Source organism: Podarcis tiliguerta (genome assembly GCF_965153285.1).
Source record: "Podarcis tiliguerta genome assembly, chromosome: 10".
In the NCBI taxonomy this organism is placed as follows: Eukaryota; Metazoa; Chordata; class Lepidosauria; order Squamata; family Lacertidae; genus Podarcis; species Podarcis tiliguerta.
The window spans coordinates 44,853,440-44,877,580 of record NC_139543.1 but is presented as its reverse complement, the minus strand read 5'-3'; the positions used below and the strand labels follow the sequence as shown (position 1 = coordinate 44,877,580).

The 24,141-nt window shown below is 44.3% G+C and overlaps 2 protein-coding genes and 1 long non-coding RNA gene across 5 annotated transcripts in view; 1 reads left to right on the top strand and 2 right to left on the bottom strand.

The window, feature by feature from the left end:
• MGAT3 (beta-1,4-mannosyl-glycoprotein 4-beta-N-acetylglucosaminyltransferase) overlaps nucleotides 1-10,516 on the top strand; it is a 50,255-nt gene extending 39,739 nt beyond the window's left edge. For 2 of the 3 annotated variants that reach the window (XM_083400458.1, XM_083400459.1), the window contains exon 2: nucleotides 2,828-10,516. In XM_083400458.1, coding sequence (XP_083256584.1) covers nucleotides 2,829-4,334 — 1,506 coding nt within the window. In that variant the 5' untranslated portion in view covers nucleotide 2,828 and the 3' untranslated portion in view covers nucleotides 4,335-10,516. The remainder of the gene's footprint in view (nucleotides 1-2,827) is intronic. The other variant, XR_014502346.1, reaches the window with a different exon arrangement.
• LOC310658497 lies at nucleotides 4,404-22,548 on the bottom strand. The gene is made up of 2 exons (XR_014502349.1): nucleotides 15,140-22,548; nucleotides 4,404-10,645 (listed from the first exon to the last, which is right to left on the bottom strand). It is a non-coding gene; the product is annotated as an uncharacterized lncRNA (long non-coding RNA).
• LOC310658492 (uncharacterized protein) lies at nucleotides 11,746-12,886 on the bottom strand. The gene is made up of 2 exons (XM_083400471.1): nucleotides 12,082-12,886; nucleotides 11,746-11,857 (listed from the first exon to the last, which is right to left on the bottom strand). The coding sequence occupies exon 1, from the start codon at nucleotides 12,833-12,835 to the stop codon at nucleotides 12,095-12,097; it is 741 nt and encodes a 246-aa protein (XP_083256597.1). The 5' UTR covers nucleotides 12,836-12,886; the 3' UTR covers nucleotides 11,746-11,857; nucleotides 12,082-12,094.
• Nucleotides 22,549-24,141: the final 1,593 nt, after the last annotated feature.

Here is a 24,141-nt window from a genome sequence, read left to right as displayed (position 1 = left end):
TTGTTCTAGTGAATGGTGGTCTAATGGGGGGTTTTGATCAGATGAGTCCCTTGGGGATAGAAAGTGAACAGGAATGAAAAAGGGAATGAAAACAGGAATGAGAAAGACAAGTCCCTCTGGAAGGCAAAGCTTTGGTTCACTGTAAACCTGCCTCGTTTTTAATACTTGCACTCTAGCTTTTGAAACTGTAGGCTGTTTTTTCAAACCAAACTGAGGTCTGTACCTACACTTTACGCTAATAAGCTGCATTTAAAACCTAAGCCGAGCCTACGCTGAGCTTGAACTAAAAGCTAAGCCTGTTATTTATGAATGGATTTTCCTGCCAGCTAGGTGTGCATTGTGGTCTTTGTTAATGCAGAACTTTATATAAGCTCCGCCCTATTTTGGAAACCAAGCTAAGCCCAGGTTTCTGGGTTGTGGTTTACTGGTAGAGGAGAGCTGCAAGAACTGTAAATTTCTACAGAATTATTATCTCCCCCAGGATTGATTTCATGAGCTGTACATTTCTACAGGATTGTCGGGACTCAGTTCATGCCATGTAGTGCCCTTTGCTGAACCTTTGTTGCTTAAATCTGTGAGGAGTGTTACGGAAAATCTGGGCACGAGGATGCTCTGCTACCCAGCTCGTCGGACTAAGTCCGCGGGTCCCTGTGGAGGAAAATGAGATCAGCCGGAGGCAGGAGCAAGCTGCAGGAGATCCCAGTTTATTGCGCAACAAGGTTCAAGATGAGATTGAACCCCGAGAAAGGGGTGGCAAGAACTTTTAAAAGTTCCCTCCATGTCCCATGATACAGTGCAAAATACATCATACTGACATCATGAATACATTAAAGAGAGGTTGGGTTACATAGTTCACGTCATGAATACATTTGGAGGAGGTTGGGTTACACAGGATTAACACATAGAGGAAGGAGGGGGAGATATGCAGAGTCCGGGATATGCATAGATAAGCGCATCCTGAGTACCGGTGATGAGAGAACAATAGTCCATATGTACATAGTCTGCCACCTGGCATTGCCCGGAGGAAGGGCTGGACGGAGTGATTTGGTCGGATTAAGGTCTTCCTGAGTACGTGACCCTTCGCTTGGGGAATTATGGAGGCGGGGAAGGTGTCATGAAGTCCTGGAGAGACTGAGTTGATTGTGACCAAGAACAAGAGAATCGGAGCTACGGTTGATTTTATATGAATTTCTGAACATTTTAGTCCTTTTTAGTCCATTTTATATTGATTATTGAAATCGGAAACAAAATGGATACATTGTAACTGGTTTTGACACTTTTACAAGTTCCCGAGTTTCGGTTCCATTGTTCTCCCAGCAGGGAGCCGTCAGCAGCTTGTCAAGAGGTTAAATGAGGCGTGCAAGGCTAGCTGAGCTAGCTCTGCACGGGCAAATGCATGGTTCTGATTGGCTAAAGCGCAGCCATAGACTGCAACGGAGAGTGTAGTCTTTACGGTCTACTCAGTATCTAGATAGGGCGAGGGAAGGCATAGGAATATTGGGCTTATTTCGCCCGTAAATAGAGAAATAGAAAAGGACGCTTTATTTGTGGGGTTAGGGTAAAGTGTGGTGCTTAAGCAACAGTGTGGGGCGAAGAGGGTTCTCAGGGGCTTCGGCTTTCTTGAGGTCATTGCCTCGGATCCTTCGCCGTCCGACGGGAGGATGGGGGAGACGTGCCCCCCCCCTTCCGTATCAGGAGGAAAAACGCCTAACCCTGGTTAGGCTTCCCATCCTGCAACATTTTAACTGTGTGCAGTTAAGTACTGTAATTTTAGACTCTGGACTTAATAGTCTTATGGAAGGCTCCATCTTTAGATCGTAAACATGTATTCCTTCACTTTCTTCAAAATGTGGTAATCCAGCTCTCGTGTGTTAGGGGTGTGATAGGAATTTTATGGTCTTAGATATATGGTAATGTTCATAAGTGCACCAACCAGGCACGTACGTAGATCAGCACAGGAAGACCAACCTGGAACCATTTTGATTCCTAAACTGAGCCAATGTTTTCTCCGCAAGGTCAAAGTGGGAAACCTCCCATTGTCTCTTTTCTCACAAATCCTGTCTTAAGGGCACATTTAAGATATGAATAGGGTGTGAGCCTGTGACATGGCCCAGGAACTAAGTATTTATTACTACAAAAGAATGGCCAGGCTCCCCAGGCAATCCAATCAAGTAACCTGGCAGACAGGAGATAAATAGGAACAGGAGAGAGAAAAACAACATTCAAATTTTGTTCAGACTGCCTTTTCTGTGATGTAGATATGATGTATCTGGGGGGGGGGGGGTCTTAGGTTTGAAGAGGTTGAGCCCAGTCGGTGGCACTTGCTCAAAGGCGAAGCTGACAAGGTTACACTCCTTCTGTGATGTATGTATGATGTTTCTGGGGGTGGTCTTGATTTACAGGGTGGCAATTTTAAAAGTCTTTATAAGGCCTTGCATGCCATTTTTCTGGGTTGCTCCTCTCTCCTGCGGGTGAGAGGAGCACCCTGTTGCAACAGATCAATAAAAATCAAGCTTACTAGCTGTTTTGCTTCTCAATATTTTCTGGTTGGCCTCTGTTATTCTCCCATACCAATAGGGAACCTATGTAAGGACTCTATATGGGCTCTTGGATACCCCATAAGGGAAAAGGGCATTTTTTGTTTACAACAGGGGGACCTCTAGCTCATTCTGCTGAGTGGGGTGGTGGTGGGGGGGGCTTGGCTTCTGCCCCTGATGTCACTGCTGCTTTTTACCCAACCAATGATTAAACAATCTCTGTGGGCTAGGAAATATTTAACCCAACTTCTCTCTTTCTTTCCCTTTGTCTTCCCTCCTTCCCATCCCAGGATGAAGATGAGACGCCACAAACTCTTTTTGACTCTGTGCATGGCTGGTCTTTGCCTCATCTCTTTCCTTCACTTCCTGAAGGCCCTCTCCTATGTCACATTCCCCAGGGAGCTGGCGTCGCTTAGCCCCAACCTGGTCTCCAACTTCTTCTGGAACAATGCACCCGTCACACCTCAGGTCAGCCCTGAGCCTGGGGGCCCGGAATTCCTCCGTACTCCGCTGTACTCCCACTCACCTCTGCTCCAGCCCCTCTCCCCAAGCAGAGCTGGCGAAGAGCTGCATAGAGCCGAGTTTGTGCTGCCTGAAGACACGACGGAATACTTTGTGCATACCAAAGCTGGCGGTGTCTGCTTCAAACCAGGCACCAAGGTGTTGGAAAAGCCACTAGCGGGCCGGCCAGAGGAGAAAATAGAAGGAGCTGCTTCGGGGCGGACAGGCCGGAAACCTCTGAGCACCAATGGGACAAAGCGGCGCAAGTGGGTGGAGTGCGTGTGCCTGCCTGGCTGGCATGGGCCTAGCTGCGGGGTGCCCACCGTGGTCCAGTACTCGAACCTCCCCACTAAAGACCGGCTGACCCCGCGGGAGGTTCCTCGGAGAGTCATTAATGCCATCAACGTCAACCACGAATTTGACCTCTTGGACGTGCGTTTCCACGAGCTGGGCGATGTGGTAGATGCCTTTGTGGTCTGTGAGTCCAACTTCACCGCATACGGTGAGCCACGCCCCCTCAAGTTCCGCGAGATGCTTCTCAATGGCTCCTTTGACTACATCCGCCACAAGCTGCTCTATGTCTTCCTGGATCACTTCCCCCCAGGTGGGCGCCAGGATGGTTGGATTGCCGATGACTACCTGCGTACTTTCCTGACTCGGGATGGCATCTCCCGCTTCCGCAATCTGCGGCCCGATGACGTTTTCATAATTGACGACGCCGACGAGATCCCGGCCCGCGACGGCGTGCTCTTCCTCAAACTCTACGATGGCTGGACGGAGCCCTTTGCTTTCCACATGCGCAAGTCCCTCTACGGATTCTTCTGGAAGCAGCCCGGCACCCTGGAGGTGGTTTCTGGTTGCACGGTGGGGATGCTCCAAACTGTTTACGCCACAGATGGGATTCGCCTGCGCCGGAGGGAGTACTACACCATGCCAGGCTTTCGGCAGTATGAAAACAGCACAGGTCACATCCTGGTGCAGTGGTCACTGGGTAGCCCGCTCCATTTTGCTGGCTGGCACTGCTCTTGGTGCTTTACACCAGAAGGAATCTACTTCAAACTGGTGTCAGCCCAGAATGGGGATTTCCCCCGCTGGGGTGACTACGAGGACAAGCGGGACCTTAACTATATCCGGGAGCTAATTCGGACTGGCGGGTGGTTTGATGGCACCACCCAAGAGTACCCTGCTGCGGACCCCAAAGAACAAATGTATGCCCCCAAATATCTGTTGAAGAACTACCAGCGGTTTAGTTACTTATTGGAGAACCCTTACCAGAAAGCAGAGGGGGCTGGGTGAGGGGAGTGGGGCTTGCATGGGACTTTATGGAAAAAGGGGGAAGTGGGGTACGTCTTTTGTTTTTCTTCCCCCCCCCTCCCCACCCACTCCTCTTGGAGAAGTGTGTGTTCTCTCCAGCCTCTGTTTGCCCCATCCCAGAAAATATACTTGGGTGTGTCTGGGTGGGGGGGAGATTCCAAACCATGTAAACAAGGACCAGAGGATGCAGGGACTGGCCCTGAGAACCAGCAGGAGGTACAGCTCCTTCACCTCTCTTGTGGGATGGAAGAAAACTCTTAAGACAGGTAGCGCCTCTCTGTGTGACATGGAGATGAGAAGGAGCACACAGCTGGATGTGTGAGGGTGCAGAAGCCTCCAGTCTTTGTAGTTTAGGTGGGCGTGATGTCAAACTCCATTGCTAAAAGCCAATGTTCATCTGAGTCATTTGAAACCAATGGGTGTCCAATTAAGTTCTGCTCTCCTAGCATATTGCCACTTGTTCAGCCCATAGAGGTTATGGACAGAGGTCAGGGTAGATGTGTGGATTCTTCTTATCTTGGTCGTTTCAAGAGCATGTGGTGGTGTTTGGCCAAAGAGCACCGTGTCTCTGGATACAATGCTCTTTATTTGGAGCCAGAACAGGTGGGTGGCAGCTTCACTAGGAAATGTGTGTATAAGTGTGAAAGAACTTTCGTAGGTGACTCCAGGAGTCATGTCTGCCTAGGATATGTATATTTTGCCACGTGTGTTTGTTACATTTGAGTGTGGGTGTGCACACAAACTGGGAGCACGGTAGCACCAAAGAACTCTGCTTTCCACCTGGTGATGATGAACATTCAGGGAAAAACTCTCTGCAAAGTGGCAGACTATGGAGGTCGAAAAGCTGTCTGGTTTTGCTCATTAAATGGATAGTTTTGGTAGCCAGTCTCTAATGTGGAAGGAACATGACAGTAGGGCTGTAGCCCACAGACTTGCAAGGGGAATGCCCACTGAGGTCCTACTTTCTCTCTTCCATGACAACAAAATGTGCTGTTTACATTTTCAGTTAAAACAGTGTGCATGTCATGCTTAGAGTTGCTTTTAAGGAGATATTAGGATGCTAAAGCTACAGCGCCCATTCTACTACTTCTGGAACAGGAGAGGTGTAAAGGTACTTGGCTCTGTGATGCCACCATTTTGAGGACAGTGCTATATTGGAAGTCTAGCACTTGCACGCCTATAATGTGGTTTGCATAGGCAAGTAGAGGGGACAGGGTGTGTGGCGGATGAGGCTGATGTAAGAGCCAAGCGTTTAAGTATTCCATTTACGGTGTGCATCCTTTCTCCTTTGGTGAAGAGGCTCCACTATGTCTCTTTTAAGTTACTATATGGAGTCAGGGTGAAATGTATTGTAAACCCCATGTTATGTTTGCTGCTAAGGAAATATATTAAACAGTGAGCTACTATGCTAACTGCAAAAAATGGGTGATGTGTGTGCAGCAATAGGAGGTGCACACAGGTTCCTTGCCACTGGAACAGTATGTTACTCAGATGTGTGGTGTGTGTGTGTGTGTTTTCTCTCTCTCTCTCGTTCCCTTTGTCTTTCCTGCCCTTCAAATGCATTATTCCTGATCCCTATAAAAGACACAGAAAGTGCTGTGTCTTCTTTATAGTTTTCCTTTGGCATCACTCCTAATGCTTTGTCTCCATGATGTGCTCAGCCAGTTCATGCTCTACCATTTTCATGTGATGAAATCCCTTTGCGTTGACTCTTCTTTTTTGGTGCAGCTGCTGGTCTTGTGAATGCTTGGATAGCTCAAGATGATTACCCCTCTTCTAGTGGCAAACTTTCTGGCCTGTGGGTTTGAGCCAAGGGGTGGTGGGAGAAGTGGCTCCCTGTAACAACCAAAGTCATCTTGCGTTTAGCTGTGCCATGCAAAAATGGTTGTATGAATTGACCTTTATGCCTTTAAAATGAAGGATATTCCGGCCTAAAGCTGAGCTCACTTGAAGCCCCTTTTCTTTTTGTTGGATGGGTGAATGGATTGGCTGGTGATGCCAACCTAACTCTGTGCACCACTCTAAGGCAAAGCTAAATTTTGTACATGGTTCCTTTCTCTGTTGAAGCATTAGACCACCCTTCTCTAACCTGGTGCCCTACAAGTATTGTTGGATTCAAACTCCCATCATCCCTGACCATTGGCCATGCTGGCTGGGGCTGATAGGAATTACAGTCCAAAACATCTTGAGGCCACCGTGTTGGAGAAGGCTGCACTAAAATGACCCATGGAATGGGCTGCATGCTTTTTCTCTGAGAAGATCTTCATTGGGTTAAAGGAGAGGGATCCTGAACCATACTGGGTACAGCGGGCACAGTGGGGTGTAGAGTTGATGGAGCAGATCTCAAGCGGCTATTCCAAAATGTATGTGCAGCAATAGCAAAGGAGCTACTGGTGACAAATGGAGGTTTGTTAAGCACCATTGGTTCCCAGTACTGCCATACAAAGGCCCACTACACAGAGGGAATAGTTTTCTTTCAGTCTTTGGAGGAAATGGGAATCTAGGCTTTGACCTTCAGCTCTCATGACCCAGCCTGCCTAACACAATCGTTGCAGTATGTTCCTTCACTACTGATGTGTGTTGAGAGGCAAGGGAGGGGGAGGGGGGAGAGATGGGCTCCAGCTCTTGGGACATGGAGAATGTGAGCTTTGGCTATGCTGCAGTGCTTGGTTGTGAGCCTGCAGCGTGTTGGGACAAAATTCAGAAAAATAGCCCTTCAAGAAATGAGGACCAAGGGGATGACTTCACCATATCTTCAGCACTGTGCTGCTTTCCTGCAAACCGAGCTCCTTCCTCCAATCCAGCCCGCTGTTCATTTCAGTCCTTGCACTTGCTCTACAGGGCATGCTTTGTGCACATCTAGGGCTTTCACAATTACTGCTCATGAATTCGTAATACTCCCATCACTGCTGTCTCTAGGCTCCATCTGTCACTGAAAAGCGCAACACACACAGACAGCCAGGCTGTTCCTAGCCCCGTTATACTTTCCGCAACTCTCCCCCTTCCTTGGGGTGGGGGGGTTCCCCCCCCCCGCCCCGTTGTGTGCAAGCAACAGATCCCATTGTAATTGGATAAGTTAGCGCTGAATTCCTTTGGGACACTGAAAGAACTCTTTGTTCTGGTCCCCTTCTTTGACTGCACCAAAGTGAAACTTGAAACTGACCTCTTGGGTTGGGGGTAGGGGAAGAAAAGGAGAATTTACAGTAAAAGCTTTGCTTTTTTAAAAATAGGACTGCCTTTTGCGTACGATGGTGTGTGTTTTTTAACATTTCCAGTTTAAGAACCCTCTATTTAATTATTTATTATGTAGTGGGAACAGAGTCCCACATTAAGGAACTTTGCACTAATAGAAAAGCCTTTGGACTTCTGCATTCCGGTGGGAGGTGGCCAATAGTGGCTAAAGGAGAAACGATGTTGGGGAAGTATCTTGGCAAGCCAGTAATTTAGGCACCTAATTTTACCCCTTGACTTGCAGAGTCAATGGAAAATGAGTGAGTCAAATATTAAATGTGTATGGAACAGGTAGAAGAGGAGAGCTCCGAGATGATTGAAGAACCTGCCCTAATGGAAGATCCTTTAGGCACAATTGTAGAGGAACTGATGTAGAAAAATCAGGGTGTGCACAGCCTCCATCTTGTAATAAGACTGTACCCAGCTGGTACCACGTAGAGAATCTGAGATCCTTGCACATCATTACAAAGGTAATTAAGGGTCCGTCCCCACTTCCGGTTGTCGCTTGCTTTCTAGCCAGAGGTCTGAGTGATTTTGCCAATTGCGGTTTGTTCCAATTCAGCACTAAACTATCGGTTTTCCCATGAGAAAGCAGTGGGGCAGACATAAGTGTGGATGAGCCCTTGGTGTGGTTGGTGGGCAAAGCCAGCTTCATTTTGGAGTGTGTCAGTGGCTGCATACTAACGAGTAGCTGATGGTGTGCAAGTGGTTATTTAGTGCCTGCCCCTCCATCAGTTTAATGTATACACAGAATTTGTGTTCAGCATTGCAGCTGCAGTGACGTCGTGTCTTAACTGTATTGATGAGTGTTTGGAAAGAACTTTGGTTTTTAGAATAACTCATGCCACTTCAAATGGGCAAAGGGTGGGCTGACTTAAAAGTATTAGCAGAGTTCTTTCTTGCTATGCAGAAAGGTTTGGAGCAGTCTTTGTTATAGTGCTGCGTAATTGCTACTTGCAAGTGTACCAATAGTACTATAACCATCATGATGCACTATCCTCATGAATGCCAGCATATAACTTGTAGCAGAGCTAGCTTGAGTCTCCTCTCTCCATGAATAGCTGGAGGAAGTTGGGGAGTATCTCTTTCCCATTTCCCCCACAACAGACCCACCTCACTTATCCCTAGTAGACCTCCAGAAGTATTGTCATGGCCAGTGACAGCAACTATGGCCAGTAACTGTGGAGAGAGTGCCCACTTTGTAGACAGGATTTAGAGGATAACTTCCCATTTGTTCAGAGAAGCTCTATCTCCCATAGTGCCACATTCCACTGTCTTCAAACCTGATTTGTACAAAATGAGGTTGTGAAATTGGTCTTTGACTCTACCTCTTTTTAAGTTGCAAGGTATGTGGGGGGTTGAATGCTTTTCCTTATCTGAAAACAAAACTAACTTCCCAGTGTGAGAGAAAGATGTGAGGGAGAAGAATTGTAGCCACCATAGACTTTTCTATGATTTGTTTGTTTTGTGTCTCTAGGGATTCCTACCCACCCTCACCAATGAGATAGCACTCTGCTATAAGATCCCATAGCTGCAGTACGAAATGGGTATGGTCCAGGAACAGTTTCCTCGTCTTATCTGCTCTTTATATGAACTAAGCATTAGAGAAGAGCTCCTTTGACCTACTTGTAAGCATCGTTTCACCCCTTGACCAATACAGGCAGCAACTTATGTGACTGGTTATTAATTTGTACTAATTCTTACTCATATTCATATGTTCTCTGTGACCTTGGGGGCTACTTCACACCTTATCCAGTTACAAGGGACAAAGTTGGCACTCCGCAGAGAGCTGGATAGGCTGTTCTTTTCAGTTCTGTGTATCCGTATGGAAGAGATATTTTCTCTCTGCTGTGTAGCTCCTTGTCTTCCCGATACTGTCATTAAGACTGGGTATTCAGCTGCTGAAAAAGGAAAACTGGAAGATTCATAACTTCTTTTCTATAGCAGGCACATAAGGATGTTCTGAAACGTTTCTGGTGAAACTGCGGCATTTTCATTGCGAATCTAGAGCTCAGACTTGAAATACCATTAATTTTCACTCGTTGCCTGCTCCTAGGCAGTTGCCGAACTTCATTTCTCTGTCTGTCCTCTACTGGTGGAGATCTGGAGTAATGTGGAAGTAGTCACACTCTGGATTGGAAGGGACAAGGTGCCATGGCTTTATAGACCTTAAACTGAATGGTTTGGAAAAAAGGAATGGTACTCCACTCAACCTTTGGAGCTCTTTTCAAACTCTGAAGGATCTTAAAAAGGGAAAATATGGAGTTGATGAGTTTTGTTGGGGGGAAGAGGGGGAGGCATTATGGGCCATAACCACGCTATAAAAGTAGGGCTGGGAAACCAGTGGCCCTCCACATGATGTTGGAGTCAACCACCAGCTACCCCAGCCAGCATGGCCAATGGTCTGGGGTGATGGCAGTGGTAGTCTAATAACATATGGAAGGCTATGACTTTGCCACCCCTGCCATAAAGAAGCTAGAGAGAATTTTGATGCAGAACTCTCTCATAGGTGGGGGTGGGGGGAACAAGGCTGGTAAATCAGCCTAAAAGAGATATGAAGAAAAACCTGCAACAAGGGTGCACACCACTATCCAGCATGATTCCTGAGGGAACAATTGAGCAGCATTCTACCGTGGAAAGTCCTGAAAATAGCTCATTTCTTAAAGAAAGGATACGGGATCTCTTGTCCCAGCACAAAGAAATAGCTTTTGTGCCCCCTGTTGGCTAAGGAATACATGGGACTTGCCAAATAAGTTGAAGAAGCCCTTTAAAGTCTAATTTATAAATACCAATTATTAATAATTTTTTTGTAAGGGAAAAATCAAAGTGTACATTCTGAAATCATTTTCTCTGTAAATGGTTGGATTTCATTTCACCCTTAAAGGGATGTTTAAAGGAAGAAATAAAACAAATTACAAACCATGAAAGGGAAATGAGCATGTGTGGTGGTTTTATTTCCAACTGAAACTGGAAGATGTTCGTGGAAGAGGAGAGGGAAGCTTGCTTGTTTCCTTCAGCTTGGAACTTACTGTGTTTGTACCGGTATATTCCTTCCCTTTAGCCTGAAAGCACAATTGCCCAGTCAACTGAGGAAGCCTATGCACAGTTAAAGATATTTTGTGTTCTCTCCATAAGAAGATATAGCAGAGTATGTAGCCACTTGCAACCACATGCTTCCCAACTGGATATATACATGTATACCCCTCCCCTGAATATTCCACGCAGAATTGTCAGACAAACAGGAATGAGAGATTTGGTGCCATTCATCCATCTCAACTGTGTCTCTGATAGGAGATGGAGCAAATGAGACATAATACAAAATATGTGGTAATAAATGACAATATATACACAGCAGATGAATGAATAAGTGAATTATTGCAGTCTTTAGTTAAAAGTTCAGTTAGTCATTGGAGGCCGTCTTAAAATAGGACAAGTTCATACTATGCAGCAACATTTTCCCCTCCTTCTGCAAATAATCCACCTATGGTAAATGCCTGCTTATTTGTTAGGACCCATTCATCGCCAACATACTTCCCTTCCTTTTTCTCCCTTCAATCCCTGGATCAGTTCTGCAACTACTTATATAAAATTAAAATTAATTGAGTGAACAAACGTCTTCCTCCGCACCATGTACCTCTCTAAATCAAATCTCAACTAAAGCACACAAAACTTTACATTGGTTATTAATGAGAGAGAAGGATTAGGAAGCGCCTACGTAGATCAAACTCAGTTAACAGACAATAGATGATCTTGCATGAACTCCCTCTTATAAGAACAATTCCATGCCATGTTTTCTGCTGCCCGACTCTACTTCATAGTATGAATTGCCCAGTGTCCTGCATGGAGTAATTTACTCACTTCTGGAAATGATAACATGGGTTCAATTTCCCTTCATGTAGGATTGCAAATGTTGTTAGTTTATCTTTTGCTATGTGTAGCAAGTAGCAGTGCCATCTGAACCCCGTCTGCTCAAAAGTAAGCCCTATTGAATTCAGTGAGGTTAGGATTTCAATCTATTACAACTAGATGAGGAAATGTTGGTGTGTACAGATGATTCAATCATAGATACCTGCTATGGGTACAAAGCCTAGGTAGGGGCTGGGCGAGACTGTTGCCTGACAAGAGCCACTGCCAGTCTGTGTAGTCAATAACACTGGGCAACAATTTTTAACTTTTTGAATGTTGTCTAGATTTCTACAACTGATTTAGGGTATTTTTGCACTGCTGAATCAGGAAATGGCATCCGTTTCTCTCCATCAGGTCAGGTTTTTGTGCTATGTTGATTTGAAAAAAAAATCAGATCTTGTAACAAAATCGATTACATTTTTGTGGCATTCTCAGCTGATTTTTGTCCACACATCATCCTAAATATGTTTCTAAGAGAAAAAAATGTTTTTCCAACAACATATATTGATTACCTGATAGAAACATCGCTTACTGTAAACTGAATGGTGGGCATTGATAAAGATAAGTACACGTAAATTGCATGTTGCTTCACCATTTTTCAAACTTCAGGGCTTGAACTTCCGTTTCTTGGAACTCCTGGAATGCTCAGCGGCAGGGAGGTCTCTCTTCAGAGTCCAACAGTAGTCAGCCATCATGACTGCGTCCCAGCGACCCGGATACCTGGTCTCCATCTCTTTCATGTCATCATGGAATCTCTCCCCCTGCTCGTCACTCATTGAACCCAGGTTCTCAGGAAACCGGTCCATATGTGAAAATAGGTAGTGCATCTTGACGCTCATGTTGCAGCCCAGGTTTCTGAAAGCAGTCAGCATGTTGTTGACAAGTTCTGCGTAGTTTCTGGCCTTATTGTTGCCAAGAAAGTTCTTCACTACCAGAACAAATGCCTTCCACGCTTCCAGTTCCATTTCGTTCATTGAGTTTCCGAACTCTGGATCTCTGATGAGCTGACTGATCTGAGGACCGTCAAAGATGCCAGCTTTCAACTTCTCCATGGTCAATCCTGGAAAAGCCTGGCACAAGTAAGTGAAGCAGTCACCATCCTTGTCCAGAGCCATGGTGAACTGCTTGATTAAGCCGAGCTTGATGTGCAGCGGTGGGAAGAGTATTCTGTCTCTGTCCACCAGAGGGTCGTTGATGACGTTCCTTTTTCTGCAAGGCACCAATTCCTCCCACACAGGCCAGTCCTTCTTTGTGTAATGCTGAGCACGGTCCCTACTATTCCACATGCACAGAAAACATGGGTACTTGGTGAAGCCAGACTGTTGTCCCAACAAAAAGTTCACCATCTTCAGGTCAACACAAATAAACCACTTATGCTGATCATAACCAATTTTCTCCAGCACATACTTCACCCCAACTTCTTCTAAAATGCTCCACACAAGCGTACATGTGGCCATAACTCCACACAAGTGACATGTGGCCATAACTCAAAAACTTGACCTGATTGAGCAAAACCAATGTGATTTTTGGATTCAGCGCATCAGATTTGTCCTAAATCAGCTGAAAAACAGCAGACAACAAATTTGTTGTTGACCAGTGTAATCAGCTAAGTGGACCAATTGACTCTCTTGGTATAAGTCAGATTCCTAAGTTCCTAAATGCAGCTTAAAGTGACTCCACTGATGGAGGAAAAGAGCAGTGACAAAAGAGGAACAGTGTGAAACTTTTGGTCCAGACAATAGATCTTATCCCCAGAGAACTGAAGGTTCACATTTTCTCTTTGCTTCCTCTTTTTGCAAAGCTTTTGATTATATGGCTCACTGTCTCAGCTCCAGGTTTGTAGGTAACAACTTCAGAGAAAGGGATTTGGTGCCATTATTAAACCTGTAAATATTCAGCCTGTTAACAGCAGCCCTGCTTCTGTGGCAAACTTTGCAAGTTGGGATCTTAATTGCATTTTTAAACTTTTGCACTGTGCAATTATTCCTTTATGAAATAAAATAAGCTCGATATTTTACACTCCACAGAAATGATTTCAATATTGCTTGGGCATTTAGGAAAAGTGTTTTAAAAAATCATAGGTTTCAATTTCATGCTGTATGACAGTCAAAGTGGTTATTACTACCCGACTTATGATAACACTCTAGGAGCTGATAAAGCAAGTAAGACTGAACTGGCTTACTGCTGAAGTCACCATAGGTTGGCAGGAGCAGGGACCAAGCAAGGGATTCGAACCGCCCACCTTCTGATCGGCAAGTCCTAGGCTCTATGGTTTAACCCACAGCGCCACCTGCGCTATGCTATGCTCAGAAATTCTAGTCCTGATTGCATGGTTAGTACTGCCAACATATAAAATCCCACAAGCACAGCTGTGTTATGACATATTTATCGCATACATAACCAGTATAGCAACAAGAGAGACACTGGTACATTCTACGTTTACGAGTATCTCCAGGCTTGATTATGCACATTGCACTTTAGTTTGCTCATTGTCTAGTTGGTTTATGAGGGTATATACTTATTCCAGTAAAAATGTTCTTTATATTCATAAGCCAGTTCTGGTGGTGTTGGCTTGTTGTTCAAAGGTAACAAATAACCTGTGTGTTTATAGCTACTATGGCTGTTTTGGAGTGGTGATTGTTTTGCAACCTACTCTGAAACTACTGATTCTACTGAACCTACTGCTGGGATGGGCACTGTCCTTTTGTGGGCTGTGGGTGATTTGACACACCTGAGCCTCACCAGCAACTGTCTGAAAGTGCTCATGCTGCTCTGTTAAGACATCTGGTGCCAGACCAGTGCTCCTTCCACCCTGGACCTCTGTTTATCACAAAGGAACAATTTCAGCAAATGTTTATTCAAAAGGTCTGGTTTCATGCATTAAACCTCCCATCTGTTAGTGCCATTACTGCATGCACAAGTTTCCAACACCATGTACAAAAAGAAATCTTAGAGCCAGTGGGAGGAAGCTTGTTTGTTCCTTCTGGATTCCAAAGAATCAGACGGAAACTGTCTTATATATAGTTGCTCATTAGGGGCTCTACTTCTTGCTAGATAGCACTGCACGCATTCTTCAAATAAAAATGAAATAAATAGGCATATGTTGTATTTCTGGAGTTGTACAAAACATCTATTGATCGGATGCATTTAGAAAATGGAAACAAACCCTCTAAAAATAGCTAAGTCCATTGCTTAAAAATGTATATGCCACAGTTCTCTCAGCCTAAAGAGAATCTCTGTGGCATACATAAAGCTGTATTAGGGCTTACCTCTGAGCCAGTCAATAAAGTGCAAAATGAGAAGAAGCCCACGCACTGGCATGCTTAAGTATTTTGCAGCCCAGCAATGGGATTACTTAAGGGCCTGAAGTTAAGCACATGCCCAAATGCTTTGCTGAATGTTGGGAACATTATGATCTGAAGAACTAAATATAACTTTATACTGCAATCTAAAGAGCTGGAAAGATTGTGTCAATAAAGCAAAGCCCTCCAAGTTTATGGGATTTCCATACACTCTGCTTAGTAAAATTCTGAGTAAAGAAATTATTTTCAGTCACTTCCTCCCACCTCCCCTGCTCTTCTGCTAATGGCTAGGGCTTCAGTTCCAGATAATAAAATGTTTTCAACAATAGTCCTAACGGTTTATTTTACCTAATCATGGTGCTTTCATCCAGGCACTTCACTCTGAGAAGCAAGCCACAGCTCAGCAGTGACAGGTTGTTCTTAAGCAGTTCCAAGCACAGATCCCAGATGGTTTCAGACAACAAATAGAAATGCAATCACTGCTGCAGTGCATTTCTATGCACATACTTAGTAGGAAGAAAGTCCCATTGGACCTCAGAGAGTAAGCATGCTCAGGAATGGGTTGTGTATGATGTATTTAAGTGTGCATATTCATTAGTGCAGTAAGGCCGAGCTCTTCAATCTTCCTCATCTCCTCTCCCAGGTACACTGCACATTGAGAAGAGACATGGTTAGCAAAGAAGGAAAGGGACTGTGATCTGTTGTCTCATTGGTGGAGGGAGATTCTGGAGCTCAGGGCAAAGATTGTTGGGCCAGACTAGAGGGAAGAATGGTAGCTGCAGGACTTGTTGAGGGATGGAGGCAAAGAAGGCAGTGCTTCTGTTCATTCTGCAAATACTTCAATTATGTGGCTCAAAAGCTAATAAACTTGGCCACTCCTATTTAAGAGCATAAGAAGAGCCTAACAGACTTGGGACACAGACCCATGACACAAATTTGCTAATAAAATAATTGCATACACAAATTTATATGTATAGATGCTTCTGGGAAAATCAAGTTGATGGGTGGTTGGGGGTCTCATCAACACTGTGCTCAGCCACTTTGTAAGCAAAGAAAAATAAGTTTTTAAAAAGAAGGAAACAGGGGCTTGGTGCAGAAGATCTGGCCCCCCTCAGCCACTTCTTAGCAGTGCATCTGAGGAACACTAAGGAACCAAGTCTGCCTTAACAATTGCTGTGCATCTTCCCACCGTATTCAAGCAAGCAAGATTCTCAGTGCTAAACCAGTGCAATGCAAACACAAATGGAAAAAAATATTTCCATTCTTTGCAAACTGTTTTTAATGGAGGCAGATCAATGGCAGCTCGTAAACATGACACCTTACCATTTGTAAGATAGTTGTTTTTAAGCAATTAAAAAAAATAAAAACCCAGACAAACTACATACAACGCATAACAAATCTCCAGCGGAAACCTTAAGCTGCCAGGGCTGCCAACAAATGTTACTAGCACATTGAAATCCCATTCAGCACAAGCTCAAAAACAGTTAGTGCATTTTTGCCTCCTAATCAACATACCAGAAGAGAACATTCAACTTCTGGTTCCGTCCCAACCAAAGTAGCAAGCACTCCCTTAAGCTGCAATGTGGTAGAGGAGCTGCTTCAGTCAAAACCCTCCATTGGCACTAACTCACACTACTGGCCTGTAAATCCAGATGTGAACCGGTCCCTGCATAGCATCACACCCAGGCTTTAGTACTCTCACCACAGCCACACCAGTAGAGCAGGCAACTCGGTTCCAAATAAAGGAATGGTACAAAAATACCATACCAAATTCTAAAAAATATCTAGGACTCACAGGAACCTGGGAGAAGGAAAAGTGATATTGTTGCTGAATATATGATTTGGTATTGAGATAACCAAATGCTTTGTTTATGTATGTCTGGTAAAATTACCTTGGGCCATAATTTGGCTGCTGTGCCATGTTTGTGACATGCTTAACTTCCAAAACTATGGCAATTGCCTAAAACTTGCTTTAATAATATTTTAAACTGGGCTTCTTGTTTTCAACATGATCACAAAACAGGTGTCTGTAAGAGAATAATTTGAGTTGCTGTTTTGTCCCACTCAAATCACTCCTCCCCACCTTTCACTACTTTTCTTTTGTTTTGTTCTGAGGATATACTATTTTTGTATTTGTGCATACACACTTTTTCTTATACGAAAGAAAAACTTCCCAGGAAGAACAAAGTTCCCATATAAGAACAAACATTTCCAGCCTGTGATATTGATTCACAATGGGCAAAATGGAGACTTTTGGGGTACAATACCCATTGCCATTCAATTTTTACATTTAAATAATAACCAGGTATTGCACAAGCATTATATTTAGTTGATTCATATAAGGCTTGCACAATAGGTCTTGTGCAAAACCTCCTTATTAGTATTCTTTTTAAAAAGCCCACTATATATGTAGATTACAGTCTATGAGACAATGTGTCATGCTTACTGTGTAAATGAGAGAATGGCTCCTCTGAACTGATGTGCTTTTAGTAAGCAATAATCTGTAAAAATGGGTGCTTTTCATCTGGTATCAGGCTGCAGGAAACAAAATGGCTAGGCTGTGCCCAGATAAGGAGTAAAGGGAAGTGTGGGTGTGATGACAGAGAGTAGCCCCTGAAACATCACCAAAATATGACAAACCCATTCACTCCAAACAATACTAATGAGCTTCCACACGAACAGTGACTGCAAATGTATAATGGGTTGTTTTTATTAGCTGGAGTAAGGGGAAATCCAGATTAAATGTCAAAAAGGGGAGTATTGGCATTTTGATGACATCACAATGGAGATGCTGTGAAAAACATGTGTGGATAAGAGCAGAATCAATTCCACAATAAATTCCAGTTTGGAAACACCATCTCACAGTTCTCCAGTCTCAGGAATCAACATTTAAAGCTTGGGACCACAATGACCACTTTGTGGGGACAAAGGTGGTGCTGTCGGTTAAACCACAGAGCCTAGGACTTGCCGATCAGAAGGTCGGCAGTTTGAATCCCCGTGACAGGGTGCGCTCCCGCTGCTCGGTCCCTGCTCCTGCCAACCTAGCAGTTCGAAAGCACGTCACAGTGCAAGTAGATAAATAGGTACCACTCCAGCAGGAAGGTAAACGGCGTTTCCGTGTGCTACTCTGGTTCGCCAGAAGCAGCTTAGTCATGCTGGCCACATGACCTGGAAGCTGTACGCTGGCTCCCTTGGCCAATAAAGCGAAATGAGAGCCGCAACCCCAGAGTCGGTCACGACTGGGCCTAATGGTCAGGGGTCCCTCTACCTTTACCTTTAACCATCTTTTGACTCCATAGTCGTTAAGGTGCGGTTAATAAACTAATGAATTACTGATACCAATGCTTGTGAACCACTATGAACACTCTAAAGTGCTGTAGAAATGATAAGCATAATAGTCTTTACTACCCAAGCAGCAAGATCAGCACAGGTTTCCACATGCCACATTGTTCCTACTTTGCTTGGCACTACAGTGGGAGAACTTGCCAGTCTAGTGTAGATGCCCTCTTCCTAGCTTTTGACAGTACACTGAGGAAGTCATTACTTTGTCTCTCATTTCGACAGAAACAACCTGCACAGAATTCCTTTACAAATCATGTTGCACAGAGCTCAGGTTTTCAGATAAAAAACAAAAACAGGTTGCTCATGGCTACCAGTTTTCAGCAATGTGCAGTTGGAAGCAAGTATTCAACACACTCTTGGCTTTGCATTTGCCTCCTTAGGCAACCCTGAGAATACATCCTAGAATACGCTATAGAATCCTGATGTGTAACAGGTTTCATGCAAGTGAATCCACAAGGAAAGGATTCCCTGGGCGTAGGACACTTGAAGGCCACTAACCTTCACTAAGCCCTTGAAAAATGCTTCTGCATATTCGGTGCCATTTTTCTAGAAAAAGAGATGCTGGAACTCACCATGAACGCCTCCCTTGTTCTCTTAGAATGGCAATGATGCCCACCTGAGAGGTGTCGGAACAGAGTTCTGGCTGAAAAAAAGCCCTGGAAATCATAATGATTGTGTGGTTCCTCAGTCTTATATGCATTAATTGGAATTAAGGGCGTCAGTGAAAATTACTTCCAAGCATCCAATTATGAGGAATATGTACGTTCTCATGAATACTGGATATTTCAGTTGGAAGGATGCTTTCTGCAGTGTCCACGTACTCCTTATGTACAACTACGCATTCCCCTGTTTCCCCCACAAAGATATTATACTCAAAATAGTTGTGCAAGACTATACCAGATTTTTCATAGGCCTGCTCTCTAGAAAGGAAGCAATCCAGCTCTCTAGTTTAGACAGAGACACCCTGGAAAGTGATGGTGTGGGCCCTTCTCTGTTAACAAAAAAAAATCAGGAGCAGGGTAGGATACACATTCTTCTTAAAAGAGAGTGATCCATAAATCCCATGGACTCTGCAGTTTAACCCTGGTGAGAATATCCAAGTTTAAAGTTCATTATACAGAACTGTTTGCATGTGCATTAAGCTATGGGCAGAAAGTGAACCATATCACCACCTTCCAAATTTGAAGCAATGCTGACACCAGTGCAGGTTGTAATTCCCGTTTCATAGGAAAACATACACTGAAAAAGAGCAGGAGGATTTACTACCACCCCCCTCTTTGTTCTTTTTAATCACCCTGAGCCATAAATGTCTCAGCAACCTCTTCTTCCATCCGGGCACATGGACTCGGACAGGTCCACGAAGTCCAGCAACCAAGTCCACAATGCTTTGCTCTTCTCACAGAAGTGGAAGTTTATTTGTAGCACTTATTGTGCTGCTGACCTTCCCACAATTTCCAATCAGAAATGCTGTTCTCAAGAATAGTGTGTCAGCAATGAGCTTTCAAGAAAACAACCAGAAGGCGGCACCATTGAGCTGAGCTGAGCATGAGGGGTGGGAGAAGGACAGTCAGCTCTTGCGCATAACGGGAGCCTTCCCTGCTATTCTTTCCTATATCTATGCTCTCATGTCCTTCTCTAGAATATCACATTCATTTACAAAGCAACAGTGCTTCTTGAGCACCACTTGCAGACTGTGATTGCTGTTGGCAGAACCCTCTGTATGTGGGGCAAAACTGACAGAAATGCATAGGGATTAATGTAACAACGGAATTAAAGTAGTAGGCTGGATTAGGGTCTCTGTTTTGCTGCTGCTTTGAAATTGTACCCTCTATCAAAAACAAACACACAAAATAAATAAACAAGGATTACCTTCCCCCTCCCCCAGGCAGTGCTTCATATTCCACCCCATTCCGCAATGCTGGTGTACATTTAATTGCCTCACAGCAAGCACCGATTCAATAGCAGAAATGCACTTCTGGGGGGGGGGGGAAGCTTCTCCCATTGCATTTCTACCTGTTAGTTATGTTTTAAGGCAGGGGCGGACACTCTTTTTTTTAAGGTGAGCAGTAATTTGATAGGGACTGCAGGCAGTGGGGTCAAGTCATAGTTGATGCCCTGCTATTCTTTTGTTGCTTTGTTGTTGGCTGTTTTGTAGATTTTATTTATTTATTTAAATGTCAATTGTACTTGTTTAATTGTGGCAATTTTATAACCCACCCAGGGACTATTTGGTGAAGGGTGGGCTGTAAGTATAGACAATAATAAATATGTTTTTTGGGGTCTATGGACCACAACAAAGCGCTGTGTGTGTGTGTGTGTGTGTGTGTGAATAAATAAAAATAAAAATAAAAACCTGCTTCAATTTTCATCCTAACTACTTCATATTAGAATTCCCAAACCTATGCAGTTCTACTTAGATGTAACCCACACTGAGTCTGATGGGGTTACACACAGGTAAGAATATACAGAGGATTTGTTTTTAGTTTGAAGGATCAATACAGCTACTGTTTGGGAATGAAAGTGGAAGTAATTACTTCTTTACTTCAGCGTGTTTTATAGCACATACGCACAGCAGAGGCCCACCAATTTGTTCTTGGGCAGCTGGGGAGAAAATGAACAGCACAATTCTAACCATGCCTACTGAGAAGTAAGGCCTAGGACTGAAAACTTATTTTTCCCAAGCCATACAACTAGAAAAGGTTTAAAACATCAGTTCATTTTTATCAATTATACAGTAATACTATCATGGGGGCATGCATGACATAACACAAATTTAGAGAGAATAGTCATGGTGAAGCTTTCCACATAATTGTATTTTCCACACAGGAAAACGTTTTAACCTGTTGAATTTCTCCCTGCCATACAGCTGTTAAATACACAAGAACCCTTCCCTCCCAAATGTCAACCCTAAACCAAAGCCTCAGTTGCCATCCTGTGCCCACTTACCTGGGAATAACCCCCATTAAACACAAAGATACTTCTGGGTAGAAATACAGTATATACCATTGTTAACTATGCAGTGAATTATTAATGAGTGTCTGGTCTTTAGTTCCTGCAAAACAGGAGATGTGTCTAAGCCCATTTGCAAAGTTTTCACATTTGCCTTTTGGGAAGAAGAGGGATTCTTTAACATACTTATTGTATACTATGATTTGCAGAAAGAAACTTCTAGGGACTATGCAATGTCAGGTGAACCCAGCCCAAGAAAGATGCATCCTGGTTGCTGGGAAAAGGAAGTAAAATACAGATTCCAGGGAGTAGGAAATAAGCAGAATCAGTAAACAGGAGGGTAAACCAGCAGCTCTTTAGGACCTCAGAAATGTCTATCCAAACCAACTCACTTATAAATCATAGCTCTGACTTCATTCATTGGTTGAAAACACTGACAAGCAGGAGCAGCCAAGAGGCTACAACTGCATTGCCCTAGTCAACAAAGCAATGTAAACCAAAAGACCAGCTGCTTTTATCCTCGATCAGGCACATAGCCAAAGACATGATGGGGAGATCTAGGAAGGGAAGGCTTGGAAGAGTAAATGCATCCTCCATAGTCTTCTGAAACAGGAGCAAAGGATGCCACTATAAAGGGTAGCAGAGCTATTTATTTATTGCATTCAAAGCCCAGCTTGTTCTCCAAGGAGCTCAAGGCAACATAATGTACATGGTTCTCCACATCCTCTACTAATCTCCACAATAGGTAAAGTAAAAGGTAACGGACCCCTGGATGGTTAAGTCCAGTCAAAGGCGACTATAGGGTTGCGACGCTCATCTCAATAATCCTGTGAGGCAAGTTTAAACTGAGAGGAAGTGGCTGGCTCGAGGTCACCCACTGAGCTACATAGCCAAATGGGCATTTGAACCCTGGTCTTCCAGGTCCTAGTCTGACACTAACCACTATACCACACACTAAGGTTACCAGACGTCCCCCTTTCCCGGGGACAGTCCCCGGATTTACAAATCAGTCCCCTGACAAAATCCATCCATTATGACTGAAGTTGAAAAGTGTTCCCGGATTCATTGAAAAAATAAATAAATCTGGTAACCTTACCACACAGGCCACCAGTTCTGGGCAGGAGGACCATTTCCAACAGCTCTATTCTTACGAATGAGGAAGACTGCAACCCATTTTCCTTGGAGGAAATCCCACTGAATTCCTTGGGAATTATTCCTGCTGGGTAGACACGGCTAGTACTGCAGCCTCTTTTTAGTCATGCCTAAGAATTGACCAGGGGAACATGGGTGGCGCTGTGGGTTAAACCACAGAGCCTAGGATGATCAGAAGGTCGGCGGTTTGAATCCTCATGACGGGGTGAGCTCCCGTTGCTCGGTCCCTGCTCCTGCCAACCTAGCAGTTCGAAAGCACATCAAAGTGCAAGTAGATAAATAGGTACCGCTCCGGCGGGAAGGTAAACGGCATTTCTGTGTGTTGCTCTAGTTCACCAGAAATGGCTTAGTCATGCTGGTCACATGACCAGAAGCTGTACGCCAGCTCCCTCGGCCAGTAAAGCAAGATGAGCGCCACAACCCCAGAGTTGGTCATGACTAGACCTAATGGTCAGGGGTCCCTTTACCTTTACCTTTAAGAATTGACCAACTTGGGGGGGGGGGGAATGAGACTTCCAAGTTACTACTACCTGAAGCGTGGATTTCAATAGGTCTAAGCATAAATCTACACCCCTGCCTTGCCATAGAGAATTCCTTATTTATAAACAATGGAACTTACACACGTCTAATGTCTAAATTTAACTCCGTTGCTCAGATCTTTGCTTCGCACATCACCTTAAAAAAACAGAGCCTTTAATAAAAGCATCTAAGACGCAGAGGCTCTATATGCAAACAGCCCAGCAGGGGCGCAGCCGCCTTCAATGAGCAAAATATAATATTTTTAGAGTGCAGGGTATTATTATTTCCGAGCGCAGGAAGGGAATCGGTCGGTTTTGTTTTCAGCCCTGTTCTGCTTCATTTAAATCCTCTTCCATCGATGCCCCTCCGCCTCAGGGCCGAACGGGAAGCCGGGGCCTTTTGTGGGTTTTTTTTCTTCTTGGAGTTTCCATGGCGAAGGAGGTCGTGCCCCGGAAGAGAAGCCGCCATCTTGCCGAGTGACCCCGGGAGCTGTGCCGGGAGCGGGAAGAGGTGGGCTCCGAGCAGCCCCTGAAACGCGACGGTCTCCTCTCCTCCGCGAAGGTACAGAGAGCAAGTGCCCGTCCTTAGCCCCAACCCCCCGCTTCCCTCCGGGGGAGACGCCCGGAGCCTTAGGGCAGCCCCAACCTCGGTGGGACCGGCGGGGCTCTTCCTTCGGACCCTCGGCTCGGAGGGGAGAAAGAGTTCCTTGATCCCTTGAGTCCCAGTTTCCTCTGAGGCCCTTTCATCGGGCACTCAATATATATATTAATAATTATACGTATATAATTCGTATTGTGGTAGGCTGGAGGGAGTGGGGAAATCTGTCAGTCGCCGTCACCGCCATCTCCGAAATCCAGCGGATTCCGATGCTGCTTACTGTCTTCTTCTTTTAAACAACCTTTATTGTACAGCAATTAACATCAATTTACATATAACTTATAAGAATTAACCTAGTACATACAGTATATACCACACACAGTACACACACTACAACGTAGACACACCATAAACACTAACTTCCAATTCTTCTCATTGTGCTATTTTACGTTTCGTTAGTCTGTACACATTTCGTTATTATTTTGCTTTCCCATTTATTATCAAGAACATTTTGCTATATACTTTCTCTATATTTCAAGATTTCAAGATTCATTCTAAGTCTGCCGGGAGATTGACGTCACAATAATTTTTAATAAATCTTACTTCACAATAATTTCATTTAAAATACATATATGATGTTTCCCCATAACTCAACTTTCCTATTAAGTTGTGGGGCCTAGAAAGAGGCAACGCTGCCACAGGCTGCTTGATTGCATCTTCCTTTGAGATTTCATACCTAGTTTTGTGGGATGTGAATATAGGTTGTATTTTTTTAAAAGGCTTCTCCTCAC